This window comes from Aphanomyces invadans, assembly GCF_000520115.1.
Source record: "Aphanomyces invadans strain NJM9701 unplaced genomic scaffold supercont1.15, whole genome shotgun sequence".
Lineage (NCBI taxonomy): Eukaryota > Oomycota > Saprolegniomycetes > Saprolegniales > Verrucalvaceae > Aphanomyces > Aphanomyces invadans.
Window position 1 is genome coordinate 1,272,819 of NW_008580160.1, and position 12,877 is coordinate 1,285,695.

Below are 12,877 nucleotides of genomic sequence, written 5' to 3' on the forward strand. Positions count from 1 at the left end.
ACTGGGAGCTCCAAATTTGAATCGATTTGCCAATAACGAGATGCCGAAATTACTACGTGGCTTTCGGACACGTCATTTTGAAAAACTCGGCGACAAGCCCCAAATCGACAGGACGCACATACAGTAGTGTCTTGTGCCTGCTGCGTGGAGTTCTTCTGGGTACGAGAGAATTCTCGATGCGACCGTCGTCCAATTCCCACGCATTTTCCCCTCCAATTTTCTCCCACCCGGATGTTCGGGCCGACAACACAATACTCCGAGTAGTGTTCGAACGCTCGATTCTTACAGCTTTGCATCCAGGGTGTTCCTCTATGATGTCACTGGAAACCTCGGTGAGTTTGTGGTGAATGCTGGCCGGACGGATTTTTCCTGTTGCAGCGAGGTGAGCACGGCGACATCAATGGGTTTGTTGGTGCCGCACGTACCTCACGCATGGCGATCTCGTACATAGTCGATCGGAACGGAATGGACAACGCGCTCTACATTTGTCAACGCCGTTTCAGAAAATCTGACATCCCGGGTGCTCGTACCAGGTTGCGCTCGGCGGTGGCGAGTTCCTGGGACAGCGCTAGGACTTGCTTGTTCAATGAATTCAGAAGGGAGTTGGTCTATGCATAGAGTGCTTTGCACATACATCTCGAACCTTCATTCCACGCCTACCTCGTGCAGTCCCGACAGGAACCCCGCCATGACCTCGAGCGACTCGATCTCGGCCTCGTCCATGTTGCCCAAAACAAAGGGCAATTCGATTTGGCCAATCCCATGCGGGACATCATGATTTCCGCCTTGCGATTGGTCAAGAAATATCTGACCAATCATGCATTTTTGCGTCAATTTCTGTTCGCATAAAATAATCTTGTTTTCTTGTCGAGATGCGTAAACTTTGTCCGCACGGCTCGTCTCTCTTGGCATAAAGATGATGCGTCAGCTTGTCGTCCTTTACAGCAAAGACAAATGAGCCGTCTCGAGTGGCGGATCATCGCGGACACGTGCGTTTGGATTGTTCCAATTCGTCGGGGGAGTGAATTGAGGATTCAGTAGCTAGGAATTTAAATGGAATATCAAATGTACTGTTAGCGAAAAACTTTACCTGATAATTCAGGTCCAGTACACCTGCCAATTCAGCACCACCTTGATTGTAGCAATTTGAACGACATTCGATGCATGACCAACTTGTACTCTACGACAGAAACCAATCCTAGTGACCCCGCATGCCTTACAGTGTGCACGTATGTGAAAGCGCGATTTGGGATGGCGATCCTGCGCAAACGATACATCGCTTGAATCTCTCGCGGCAGCGTGTTTCTCGAGCGGGGGTTTCCTACTCAAAGGCGTAGAGAACTGGCAAATCGGAATCATTCATGTCATCCAGCCGAAGGCAACGGCATTGCATCGATCATGGCTGGAGCAAGACGTAGCATCGCAGTATGGACTGGACGTCGTGCTGAATGACCTCTACGACGACTGTCCTTGCTACAACGCTTACACCACGAAGTATTCTATCTTGGGTCGACTCCTCCAATGCAAGACAAGAAGTGCAAGATGTCATTTGCTCAATGTGCTCCTCCCGACATTCTGACAGTGTCTGTGTGGCGTGTGCTTTGCGACACCGAATCGACATCTTCGGGAAGCTTCCCTCTTCTTGCATCGACCGTCTTTCACCAACTCGTCCAAGTCAAGGTGGCATGAGAACCTGCGCCAACGCCCGCTAAAGACGTCCAGGTCCACGTCATTGTTGCGCTCGGCGTCCCGGTCTTCGTGGCCCGAGAGTCACACGTAGGGTGACAATATTGGTCCCACGAATTCAAAAATTTCCCACGTTTCGTTTTACAACGTAACGGCAATTCCAAAATCGGTCGAGACTGCAAAAGGTTGCGTGGTCGTGTTGTGCCGCGCGCGCGGCATGGACTTCCTGCGACCGACCACAGTGTGTGTATTCGTGCAATGGGTATTTCATCTCTATCTTCCCTTTGCACTCGTCATGTTTGTCTGCCGGAGCAACCACTCCGCGATCAAGTACAGACAACCCGGCTTGGCAGCCGTCACCGCGTTTTTCTTTGCAGCATACACCCTCGCGCTCCCGCCAATCGTGTGTTTTGACAACGGCGACGCGATCGACGTGCGCACGCGGATCGTTATCTCCAATGCTCTTCTCCTCGTTGGAGGAGTCTCGTTCATCTTGAGCCAATGCATCATTGTCGTGAAGTTTGCTATCACTGAGGTGTTGTTGGACCCGCGAACTGCAACTGAAGCTCGCGTCCGTCGTGTCCAATCCCTCCGATGGATCCTATATCCTCGAGCACAGATGTGGGTTTGGGTCGCAACAAGCGCTGTTGTGTGCGCCCCCACCGTGCATCTCCTCGTGACCCTACCACACGACTTTACCTCACACGACCTCGCCAATGGACTCCATCCAATCACCCAAACGTTCAATCTCGTGTCGACGTTGGAAGTTGCTGCCATGACGATCCTTTCATGGGGACTCACGCGCAAGATCAGTCGAGTGGTCGACAATTTTGGCCTCCGCAGCACCTACCTGTCCATATCCAAGTACATTGCCGTGTGCTTAGTTGGGTATGGCATGACGTTGCTCCTGCCGCATCTGGGGGTCGCCGTCTTTCTCGACGAGTTCTATGCAAGTGCGATGATTTCCATGCATGGCGGTCAAGCGGTGTGTTTCATGCTGATCACCATGCCGCTTCGACAATCGTTCTTGACTGCTGAAACCCATCGCGAGATGCGCCTCCGTCGACGCCGGCTCCAAACGGACGTCGATGAGCTTGACTACAAAGTGTTTTACCGATACTTGTCGACGACAGATGGATACAAGGCAGTGTTGACATTTTGTCGGATGGAACTCGCTCCAGAGCTGCTCTTGGCATGGCATGAAGTGGAACGATTCAAGCTCGGGGAGGCAACAGTGGATCACATTTACGACAAAGTTTTGGAGCCACACAGCGAACTGTTTCAAGTTGATTTGGCCGACGACGTCCGCATCATGTATGCCCAATTGCGCAATGCCGTTTGCACTTCTACCTCTCGCAACGCCAAGGCGGGGACGGTTCACAGGTGGAAAAATAAAGTTGATGTCCTCTTTCAACCCGTCGTCGTTGCTGCGGCTCGTGCCAGTGTCTCAAGACATGCATCCGTTACAGGCTCACCGGACCTAATGTCAAGTTCATCAGCACGTCCGAAGAAATGCGACTCAACATTCTTTCATCCACTCAGCGCAGAGCTACTTCGCCTGTTGTACCTGCATGTTCTTCCTCGGTTTGAGGAATTCCCCCAGAGTTACGACTGGATCGTCTTTCGCAACACTGAAAAGGCCATGGTCTCGTTGGACGCGGTCAACAATATGGTGCGGAAAACCATTGTCGCCACTCGACACGTTGTTTCCATGACGCCAAACATTGACGACATTCCCCGCACGGGAAGAATGCTAACAAAACCTCAAGAGGAACTGCAGTAGCACCGCAATCCCTACACGTCATCCACCGCCGAGAGTGTGAACGATGCTGCCAAGCCACACAACTGACACACCAAGGTCAAGGAGCGCGCAAGTTGTGTCATGGAGAACCTTCAATGGTTCACACCGCCTGCAGCGGTGGGAAGCCGCGCAGGTCGATCAAAGCTGTCGAGCTGCCCAAACAGAAATTACGAAAATGACGAAATTTCCCCGCGCTTTTTTGGATCGCGGCTGTGTGGTTTTCCAATCGAACCAATCAACGCCATCAATTCTCGACCGAGTTTTAAAACTAAAGGAAACTTCATGTGGATTTAAAATATCTCCGAATTTGTAAGAATCCAAGTATCGAAACCCCCGTTGGTTTTTTATTTCGTTCAACAGTGTTCGAAAACCAGTTGCCACCTTGCGAGATTTTCTCCCAAGCGGGACACACGCGGCAGCTAAGTTGAACCGACGATGCTGCGCCTGTGCGAAGAATGCCGGCAAGTTGTGATGGAGGGAGACCCCGCAGAGTGGCTTTGCTCGTCGTGCGGTGGCATGTTTCATGGAACATGTGTCCGCAACAAGCGTCGAACACAACCGTGGAAATGCTCGGGATGCCAAGGCAATAACCAAGAGAAAGGACTGCTGGTGACCGAGGCTGTAAACAAACTTAACGAAGCTGGCGACGATGCAGATGATGAATGGTGGGCTGAAATGGAAAGCGCATCTCACCCTCTTGAAGAAGTTCTGCCCAAGGATACAACTGATGAGGTACGAGGACACAACCCGTTTCATTCAAACCATGATTGCACCTCTCCTGTAGTCCAATCGCACATCATCCGCGGCCTCAAGTAGAACTCGTCGAATAGGTCGATCCAAGGTCCGTCAATGTGTTTCGTTTCGTTGGGGACATTCCGACTAACGTCGACGCCATAGTGTGAAAACAGTTCAGATCTTGCCCTACAGGACGCAATGCTGCGAATCCAAACGAACGTCTTGTGTACTTGTTGTGGATTGATCAGCATCCCAGAGGTCCACGTGCTGTTGTGCACTGTGTGTCAGTCGACGTCTGCACATTCTCTTTGCATGAAGAGCCATTTCCGCGACAAATGGTCATGCCCAAATTGTTTCGGCGGCGGACAACGACGAGCCAAAGCCTCCCAAAACAATCCCGCACCGCACATTATCAAGAAGCTCACCAAGCCGCTGGCAGAAAGTACTGTCGTGTTGTGCGACAACTGCCAAGGAGAGTTCTCGATGAGGCATCTGAAAATGTCGACGTTGCCCAAAGGCGATTGGTTCTGCAAGCATTGCGACGAGTCACACAGTTCGTCAGGGAACGAAGATGACGATGCTTCCACGCGTGCAAGACCTGCCACGTTGCGGTCGACACAACGGTCCGCATCGAAACGTGGTCGCACCGAAGTGTCGCCTCCATCAGTGGAAGGGAAACGCTCGAAAGTGGACCGAAAGAAATCAAGCAACAGTACCTCGCGGCGCACCAATATTGCCTTGTGCTTGCATTGCGGCATGAAACCCTCCAACGACTCGTCCTGCAAGGAATGTCGCCGAGTCTCAAAAGGGCACAAAGCGCTGAAACGAGATCGCGGGCCTCTCCGCGTCGTCATCCCCGAACCGATGCCGGCGGCCACGGACGTGGCAGTTCCGACCATGTCGTCTGCGACGGTGGACTTGTGGGCGATGCACGAGCTGGTTGGACGTGTTGTCTTAGTTCACATGGCCATGTCCAACGGACAATGGTTGAGTGGTCGCGTGGGCTTCTTTGACCCCCACACGCTCCTCCACCGTGTGCAGTTCTTTGACGACACAGATCAGTGGCTTCCATTGCACGAGATGGCGTATTGCTTCAGCCAGCACATCAACGTATTCGTCAGGTTGTACGATGTCGACAACGACAAAGGGTGGTGGCCTGCGCAGCTCATGAGCTTGAGTGGTGTCGCCGCCCAACACCTGCAAGGCGGCAACAAGAAGCTCGTGTATTTATACGGAGCGAACAACCTGTGTGCTTGGGTGTCGATGTCGGGCGTACGGAGTTTTGACGTGTTTGAAGTGGAAGCGAGCCAGCTGACGAACGCCATGTGGGTTGATGCTGTCGACGACGCCAAGGAAGAGGTGCATCTCGCGCGCGAAACAGTCGTCGATGCGAAGGAAACCCTCCGACGGGACATTCAGAAACGGCTTCACGGAAAGAAATGGGTCGGCAAGAAGGTGGAAGTGATGAACTTTTCCGAGCACTCAATGACCCACGGCACAATCACCCAATTCAACCCCGCGACACAAGAGTATTGCCTCGAATCCGAGCGGAGCTCCAGGTGGTTTATTGTGAACGACGACGTGCACATTTCGCTACTGGTTGATTGCTCGTACGCGGAACTGTCCATGCAATGGTTTTCGGATCCAGACGCAGTGCTTCACGAAGTCGAAGCACCCCAACAGGTGGAGAAATCAACGCCCGATGTTGAGGCAGACGCTACGCGCTGTGTCAAGTGTCTTTTCCCGCTGGCTGGGGAAGTGCTCCTGCCGTGTGCAAAGTGTGCACAACTCTTTCATCAGCCGTGTGTGGATTGCCCCCAGGACGCGTACCCACTCGTGGATCCCATGGACGGAGCTCTCCTAATCGACGACATTGGTCCTGCGTTTGTATGTCCGTCGTGCCTGGTATGCGATGGCTGCGAAGGTGTCACAACGAGTGACAAGTGGCATCGATGGAAACTCCCTCTTGGCCCCGTCACGCTGTGTACGGCCTGCCACGAGCAATACGTGGCTCAGATGTTTTGTCCTGTTTGCCATCGCGTGTACGAGGACGGGATGGCGTTCTGTTGCGATGTTATGCAGTGCACCACATGCGATTTGTGGGTCCATTCCACATGCGAACCTGACCCAGATCCGTTGTACCATGGTGACGACCCCCAGGTAGTGTTTGAAAAGGCGGACGACAACGCTACCACCTCGATTACAACCGCAAATCCTTCGACCACTGAACAACCGGACGCTGCCCCCCTTATCGCGCCAAGCTCTGGTGTTGAGATCGAGGACCTCTCAGACAAACAGCGACGACGTGCACAAGACGACAAGGCTGCGCGGGCGCTGATGTTTCCGTCGACGTACGACCCACGCATTCTGTCGAAATACGAATGCTTTACGTGTCGCCGCATCCGTTGCTTCCGCCTCCTAAAAGCGTTGGTTGCTGAAGACAAGCTTGGACTGTTTCGAGAGCCTGTGACTGTCGACATCGCGCCGACATATTTTGATGTGATCAAGTCGCCGATGGATCTGCGCACGATGGAAGACAACTTGAAGGACCAACGCTACGTCCATGCATTGTGTGCAGATTTCCGCGACCATTTCGAACTCATGTGCTTGAATGCCGTCACGTTCAACTCGAAAGAGCATCATTTTGCGATTTGGCGAGAAGCGTGGCGGTTTTACAACGCTGGCTTACGCTTGATGCGGCAAAACATGCCGAGCGTCGCGCTTGTGACTGGAACATATGCGGAAAACATGATTGCTGCTGCCAAACGCCAACTTCCTAACAACAGTGTGCTGGCCAACAAGGAAGAGCCGAAGAAGGACGTTGTGATGATTCCAGACGACTCGATCGTCGAGTCCAAGCAACCAGCCACAGCCGATAGCACGACCAACGACCTCATCAAAGCTGAGCCCAGTCTACCACAAACCTCCGCCGCTGTCGTTACCGAGGACGTTGTGAAAAGCACGATCGAAAAAGTCACTGAAACAACGTTCATCGTGCCGACGGAGCTCGGGACCGTGCCCAAGCCGTACTCTTGCATGTCGAGTGTCGTAGTGACCCAGTCCAAGATGCAAGCACACGAAACGGCGTGGATCGACATGTGCGTCGTATGCTGCAGCTCAGGGCAACCTCAGTCCATGATCTTCTGCGTCGATTGCGGCGAAGTTTTCCACACGTTTTGCTTACAGCCAGCACTCGACATATTGGAACACACCAAACACAACGACAAAATACTCGAGTACTGGCGGTGTCCGAACTGCAAGATCTGCGAGTTCTGCGGACGATGCAACCAAGAAGACGAAGCGAAGTTGCTCGTGTGCGACGTATGGTGTTGAGGTGCAAATGCGACGGACTCATACTTGGAATTGTAGGTGTGCGAACGAGGCTTCCACACGTTCTGTTTGAAACCCAGACTCCGCGAAGTCCCGTCGGGAGGGTTTGTTTGTGGCAGTTGCGTGCAGTGCGAAACGTGCAGCGTCACCCAAGAAATCACAGCGTGGAGTCCCAATCCTTCATCGTGTCTGACGTGCTTGGGAATCAAGGTGGACGAGTTGAGTAAGAAGAAGCCGGCCAAGCGATCGACCGACTGCTGCCCGGTGTGCACAAAAAAGTGGATCGAAAAGGAACCGTTGATTCAGTGCGACGGGTGTGAACTCTGGGTGCACCCTGTGTGCGACTCGATCACAGACGAGTCGCTCGAGGTGCTGGTCGAAGACCCAACGAGTGAATACTATTGCCCCGTGTGTCGGCAAAAGCAACGTCAGCATTTGAACGTGTACAAGAAGGCGTGGGATCTGCAAATGACCATTGCACAGATCCAAAATACACGGCAAGACATTGTCGAGACGTGGCGGGCCAAGCAAGTAAGCGAAAGAACGACCCGGCAGTGGGAATTTTGGCGAGACCGGTGTCCGGTCTATCTGTACACAATGCGCCTCGGTACGAATGAGCGAATGCAGTGGTGTTCCTCCAGTTTTGAGAAATTGTGATGATGTAGGCGAGGAGTGCCTGAAATCGCTGGCAGGTCGTCGTGTGTCATTCACCTTGACCAACAGCCAAGGGGGACTTATCAATGCGGCGCTGATCCCTGCGGGAATACGTCGCCGTGCATGTCGGTACATGCGGTTCAAGCGATACGCCAGGGGACCCAAGGCCGCGTTGCGTCGTCAAAACCGAAAAAAAGGCAACTTTTTCTCGTGGGAAGGCGTCAAAGCCCATGAGAGTGCAATTGCGAACGTCGTATCGGAAGCCGCGTCGGCCGCGTCGTTCTTGGCGTGCTGTGCATGGCTGTACGGGACAAAGAAGCTGAGTCATTTCGCCGCAAATCTCCTTCGTTCGGGTGGGGAGCCCATTCCCGACGCGCTCTGGAATGCTTTGATCGACAAGAATGCACTGTCCATTGACGACGAAGTCAAGTTTCTCGTTTCCGAGTACAACAAACGAGCCAAAGCCCGCGACGCAGCCGAAACTGCTGGTTCACCAGACACTGCCAGTGCGCCTGGTACACCAACGCCGAGTTCGGATGTCCAGGCACCAGCCGAACCAAGCTCCTCCTTGCCGCCCACATCACCAGAAAAGGAACCCGCAGTCGAGGAAGTCGTGCTGCCGATCAACCAAGTCCACTTGACCTTTGTCAAACCGCTGCAAGGATGGGAGTTGTGGCCAGACCATGTCAATCATCTCGGTGCGTTTGAGGACCATCGAGTATGTGGGTTCTGCCGCGGGTGTGGCGATAGCTCTGTCTGTGGTCGACTCATTTTCGCCGATTATGATCAATGGGTCCATGTCAATTGCGCGTTTTGGTCCCACGAAGTCTTTGAAGACGCATATGGCACCCTCATCATGTGCCAGAAAGCTCGATTTCGAGGCCGCACGACGCGATGCTCCGTGTGCAACATTAACGGCGCGACGGTGGGCTGCCATGGGTTGCGGTGTCCACTCAACTTTCACTTTTCGTGCGCGCAAGGCCAGGTGGATTTTACCTTGGAGAAGCAATCGTTTTGCAACCTGAACGATCACTGGATGGCCCACATCCGCAAAAAGAACGAGCGGCGACGGAAAAAGGAAGACGAGCTCGAAGCCAAGCGAAAGGCCAAGCTTGCCACCGCAATCGCCGGTGCGGCTCGAATCGACGACGATATGGACAATCCTGAAAACGCTGTGGTCGAAAAACTCGAGAGTCCAGAGGTCGACGAAGTCCACCAGTGCGTGGAGGAATTGGTGTCCACGATCTGCTCGGAGGCGATCGACGCCCGCCTCGAACCTCTGCGGTTCTTAATGTGTGATCCCATCACTGACAGGAAAACATCCAAGACCCAGATGACCAAAGGCACGTGCTACCGAATCGGCGCATTGTGCGTTCAGAACCTGGGTGCAATTGAAGTGGGCAACCATCATTTCCACACACGGTCAGCGATTTACCCCGTGGGGTATCGCAGCACGCGCATCTTTTGGAGCGCGACTCGGATCGAACACAGAGCGTTGTACGAGTGTGAGATATTCAGCGAAACAAATAAAATGGCAGTCAAGCGACCTATCTTCAAGATTACACCTTGCGACGACTTGGAAAACCCCATCTTTGGCGTCACCCCCAACGGTACGCCACAGCGGAACGTTTTCCTTCTCTGAGCAAGCCATTGTAGACGCCGTCGACAAGTTGCGCGGCCGTGTCCTCGCGCTGTACAGTTCCCATCGTGCATTCAAGGCAGGGTGGAATCCGCTAGAGAATCGGACGTCGTGGTACTCGTTCGGGTTGGTTGGCGAACACTTTTTTGGCGTGTCGATTCCCGCGGTCGCAGCTGCCATTGAAAGTTTGCCGTATGCGCCGACAACCGCGCTGCAAGACAGCAAGAATCCGTACCCGTATGTGTTTTGCCACAATTTGCCGACCCCCGCGATGTTTGAGGACGCCAAGCACGACGTCAAGCGCCATCGGGTCGCGAACGAACATGCAAAACACTCGTCAGGGTGTGCGCGCACCGATGGGTATTCCTGGCACAAACTCAAAGGCAAGCCAGACTTGTCCAAGAAGCGCAAGGTGAACGTGTCCAAGCAAGCCAGCACCGACGACTCAAACGCAAAACCGATCGTGGCGAACGGGATGGAAAACTTGCCGATTCCAATGCAGTACCGCGATCTGCGGCGCCGGCCATTCTGCGAACGACTCGAAGTGCGCAAGTCCAAGATCCATGGGTACGGTCTGTTTGTGAAAGAGGCCATTGCGGAGGGCAAAATGATTGTCGAGTACCAAGGCCAAGCGATTCGACAAAAGGTGGCCGACATGCGTGAAAAGCGGTACGTAACCATGCGATAAATCAACATGCCGATGGTGACACACGTCTAGATACGAAGAGATGGGCATTGGGAGCTGCTACATGTTTCGCCTGGACAAAGACATTATTGTCGACGCCACCCGGACAGGGAATCTCGCGCGCTTTATCAACCACTCGTGCGATGTAAGTTGATACACTGATCGATGTTGTGCTTCCATCATTCATGCGTGGTGGGCCGAATGGTAGCCCAAGGCGAACGCCCGGATCATCAGCATCGACGGCAACGAGAAAAAGATTATCATTTTTGCCAAGGTGGCGCTCCAACCCGGCGACGAAGTCACGTACGACTACAAGTTTCCCATCGAAGATGAAGCGTTGCGATGCGACTGTGGGGCACCAAACTGTATCGGCCGCATGAATTGAGCTCGTGTTACGTTGCAAAAGGAACCCATCGACACACGTACCCGCCATTGCATGTTATGTGCCTAGTGGGTGTGTATATTTGGCGACTGTCTGCAGCATGTGCACGCGCTGTTCATCCTACGAGATGGTGTGATTCAATGGCGTGTGTGGAACGAAGAGCTGCACGCACTTCGACTGGGTGGGTGTCGCAGTGGTTGGAGAAGTAGTCGCACACGCCTTTGAGCTCCTTCAAAATCAAGTTCTTTTGCAGCTCGAACGCGACTTGGTCTTTGGCGAGCTGGGCGCGGTCCGCTTCAAGCTTTTCGACGCGGTGGTGCATGGCTGCTTCCTTGAGCTGAAGGTTCTCGTCCTGCTGCACTAGCGTCGTCAGGAGCTTGTAGTTGAGCGCTTCGATCTCGCGGATCTCGTGTTGCTGCGTCGCTTGGACATGGTTTGCGATTTCTTGTTCGATCTGCACTTGCTTGAGCGCTTCCTCGAGCCGCGTGTCGATGGACGTGACCTGGAGCCGCAGCATTGCATTCGCATGTACTTGTGTCTCCACTTGCTTCTGCGACCGCCATCAGCACGAGCGCATGGCCAGGTCGTGTACCTGAGATTGTCGAAGGCGTGATTCCACCAACACGAGCCGACTCAGCAAGTCTTCCATCGCCATTTCGTGCCGCTCTTCTGCGCGCTTCTTGGCGACAGCGTCGCGTTTTCTAGCGACCCGCTCATGCCTCGCTTTGCTGGATTCAGCGGAGAGGCGCTCTACAACGCAATCGTCAGGAATGGATGATGGATGTCGATCGAGAAGTAGCGTTACCTTGCCATCGCACGCTTGCAGCGAAATTGTCCTCCATGGCCACTACACCAGCACGACGTGAGCCAGAGCATTTCCGCGCACGATGCGCCTACTTTGAACGCGATTCTCTTCGTTGCGTTGCTGGTGCCGCAGCGCTTCGGCAGTCGTTTCTGTCGATCCCTTGAGCTTTGACACAGCGGCAAAGGAACGTACGTTGAATATGCATGACTTCGCGTCGGCACTTGTGGGCGATGTCGTCGTGTAAGTGGCGCTTCCACTCGGCCAAGTCGCGATCCCACCGCGACACCATCTCGCCGACGGTGTCTAGGTCCGTCGGCAGTGTCTGGACGCCAAGTCGTGCATACCCTGTCGTCGAACACACGAATGCGTCGACGCGGTTGCATGCGTGCATAAGGTTGTCTTTGAGCTGAGCCATGCCGTCCAATTTGAACTTGATCTGGTCGATTAACGTGTGCACGTGTGGGTCTGTCGTCGACGCCGCACTGGTTTCACAACACGCGAGTGACGAGATGGATGCGATCGATGGAACAGAGTACCTGTCGTTGGTGGAGCAATGTTCGCTCGAAACATTGAGCGATGACGTGTCATCTTGCTTGACGAATGTTGTCGGACTGCTGCATGCGGAAAGTTGATTGTCTTCGGGAACATGGTCGCTCATGGTGGAGCCCACCGACACATCGCCATCGTCCATGTCGCTGGCGCAAGATGACTCCAAGTACTCGTCTTGCAGCCACATCGACGTTCGCGTTTTGGGGTGTCCTGAGTGTGACGTCCTGGACGGAGGCGTTTTGGCAGGTCGGTGTTCGCTGTACCCCACAACCGATTGACTTTGGCGAACCTTGCGCACGCTCATGATGGCTTCCTGGAGATTTTGTGCAGCCTTTTTCACGCTTGCATTCGCGGCGTCGCGCTCCATCTACCTAGACGGACAAAGTACACCGAGTGCCGCCGCTTCTGGATCTTGCGACCTTCCAAATTGGATGAAGTTTGTGACCATGGGCCAAACGAGGCGCTTTTGTCCCAACTGAGTTTGCCCCAATGACCTTGGTTTGAAAATATCATGTACATCGTCGGGAAGCGAAGGTAGGACGGTCGCCGTGACGTCGTTTGTCAGCGAACCGCCTCCCTGCGGCAATAAGCTTGCTCAAGGCAATGTATTT

General features: G+C 53.7%; 4 protein-coding genes across 6 annotated transcripts; 1 reads left to right on the forward strand and 3 right to left on the reverse strand.

Annotated features, from left to right (window-relative positions):
- Positions 1–261: 261 nt before the first annotated feature.
- On the reverse strand, positions 262–739 carry H310_07936 (hypothetical protein). The gene is made up of 4 exons (XM_008873459.1): positions 661–739; positions 531–608; positions 426–479; positions 262–369 (listed from the first exon to the last, which is right to left on the reverse strand). The coding sequence occupies exons 1-4, from the start codon at positions 721–723 to the stop codon at positions 310–312; spliced, it is 255 nt and encodes an 84-aa protein (XP_008871681.1). The 5' UTR covers positions 724–739; the 3' UTR covers positions 262–309.
- Positions 740–1,857: 1,118 nt separating this feature from the next.
- H310_07937 lies at positions 1,858–3,776 on the reverse strand. 2 transcript variants are annotated; one of them, XM_008873461.1, is made up of 3 exons: positions 3,541–3,776; positions 3,254–3,480; positions 1,858–3,166 (listed from the first exon to the last, which is right to left on the reverse strand). In XM_008873461.1, exon 3 carries the CDS (start codon positions 2,461–2,463, stop codon positions 1,960–1,962), a length of 504 nt encoding a protein of 167 aa, XP_008871683.1. In that variant the 5' UTR covers positions 2,464–3,166; positions 3,254–3,480; positions 3,541–3,776; the 3' UTR covers positions 1,858–1,959. The 2 variants fall into 2 exon arrangements, with proteins under 2 accessions (XP_008871683.1, XP_008871682.1); XM_008873460.1 differs by having other exon boundaries at positions 3,254–3,776.
- Positions 3,777–3,867: 91 nt separating this feature from the next.
- On the forward strand, positions 3,868–11,272 carry H310_07938 (hypothetical protein). Its single transcript, XM_008873462.1, has 8 exons — positions 3,868–4,219; positions 4,272–4,328; positions 4,385–7,543; positions 7,592–8,159; positions 8,218–9,816; positions 9,863–10,514; positions 10,564–10,675; positions 10,739–11,272. Exons 1-8 carry the CDS (start codon positions 3,923–3,925, stop codon positions 10,913–10,915), a joined length of 6,621 nt encoding a protein of 2,206 aa, XP_008871684.1. The 5' UTR covers positions 3,868–3,922; the 3' UTR covers positions 10,916–11,272.
- H310_07939 lies at positions 10,900–12,724 on the reverse strand. Of its 2 annotated transcripts, XM_008873463.1 has the most exons (7): positions 12,254–12,633; positions 11,910–12,199; positions 11,810–11,866; positions 11,718–11,759; positions 11,505–11,662; positions 11,085–11,462; positions 10,900–11,032 (listed from the first exon to the last, which is right to left on the reverse strand). In XM_008873463.1, exons 1-7 carry the CDS (start codon positions 12,631–12,633, stop codon positions 10,970–10,972), a joined length of 1,368 nt encoding a protein of 455 aa, XP_008871685.1. In that variant the 3' UTR covers positions 10,900–10,969. The 2 variants fall into 2 exon arrangements, with proteins under 2 accessions (XP_008871685.1, XP_008871686.1); XM_008873464.1 differs by having other exon boundaries at positions 10,900–11,462; positions 12,254–12,724.
- Positions 12,725–12,877: the final 153 nt, after the last annotated feature.

Excerpts from the sequence above, each read along its gene's own strand:
- H310_07938 (XM_008873462.1), top strand. The coding sequence starts at position 3,923 with ATGCTGCGCCTGTGCGAAGAATGCCGGCAAGTTGTGATGGAGGGAGAC. Across the intron at positions 7,544-7,591 it reads CGAAGTTGCTCGTGTGCGAC|GTGTGCGAACGAGGCTTCCA; the intron begins GTATGGTGTTGA and ends TTGGAATTGTAG. Across the intron at positions 10,515-10,563 it reads GCCGACATGCGTGAAAAGCG|ATACGAAGAGATGGGCATTG; the intron begins GTACGTAACCAT and ends ACACACGTCTAG.
- H310_07939 (XM_008873463.1), bottom strand. The coding sequence starts at position 12,633 with ATGGAGCGCGACGCCGCGAATGCAAGCGTGAAAAAGGCTGCACAAAAT. Across the intron at positions 12,200-12,253 it reads CATTGCTCCACCAACGACAG|TGCGGCGTCGACGACAGACC; the intron begins GTACTCTGTTCC and ends TTGTGAAACCAG. Across the intron at positions 11,033-11,084 it reads GCGACACCCACCCAGTCGAA|GATGAACAGCGCGTGCACAT; the intron begins GTGCGTGCAGCT and ends ACCATCTCGTAG.
- H310_07936 (XM_008873459.1), bottom strand. The coding sequence starts at position 723 with ATGGACGAGGCCGAGATCGAGTCGCTCGAGGTCATGGCGGGGTTCCTG. Across the intron at positions 609-660 it reads TCCTGTCGGGACTGCACGAG|ACCAACTCCCTTCTGAATTC; the intron begins GTAGGCGTGGAA and ends CTCTATGCATAG. Across the intron at positions 480-530 it reads CCACCGCCGAGCGCAACCTG|AGCGCGTTGTCCATTCCGTT; the intron begins GTACGAGCACCC and ends TGACAAATGTAG.
- H310_07937 (XM_008873461.1), bottom strand. The coding sequence starts at position 2,463 with ATGGCAGCAACTTCCAACGTCGACACGAGATTGAACGTTTGGGTGATT.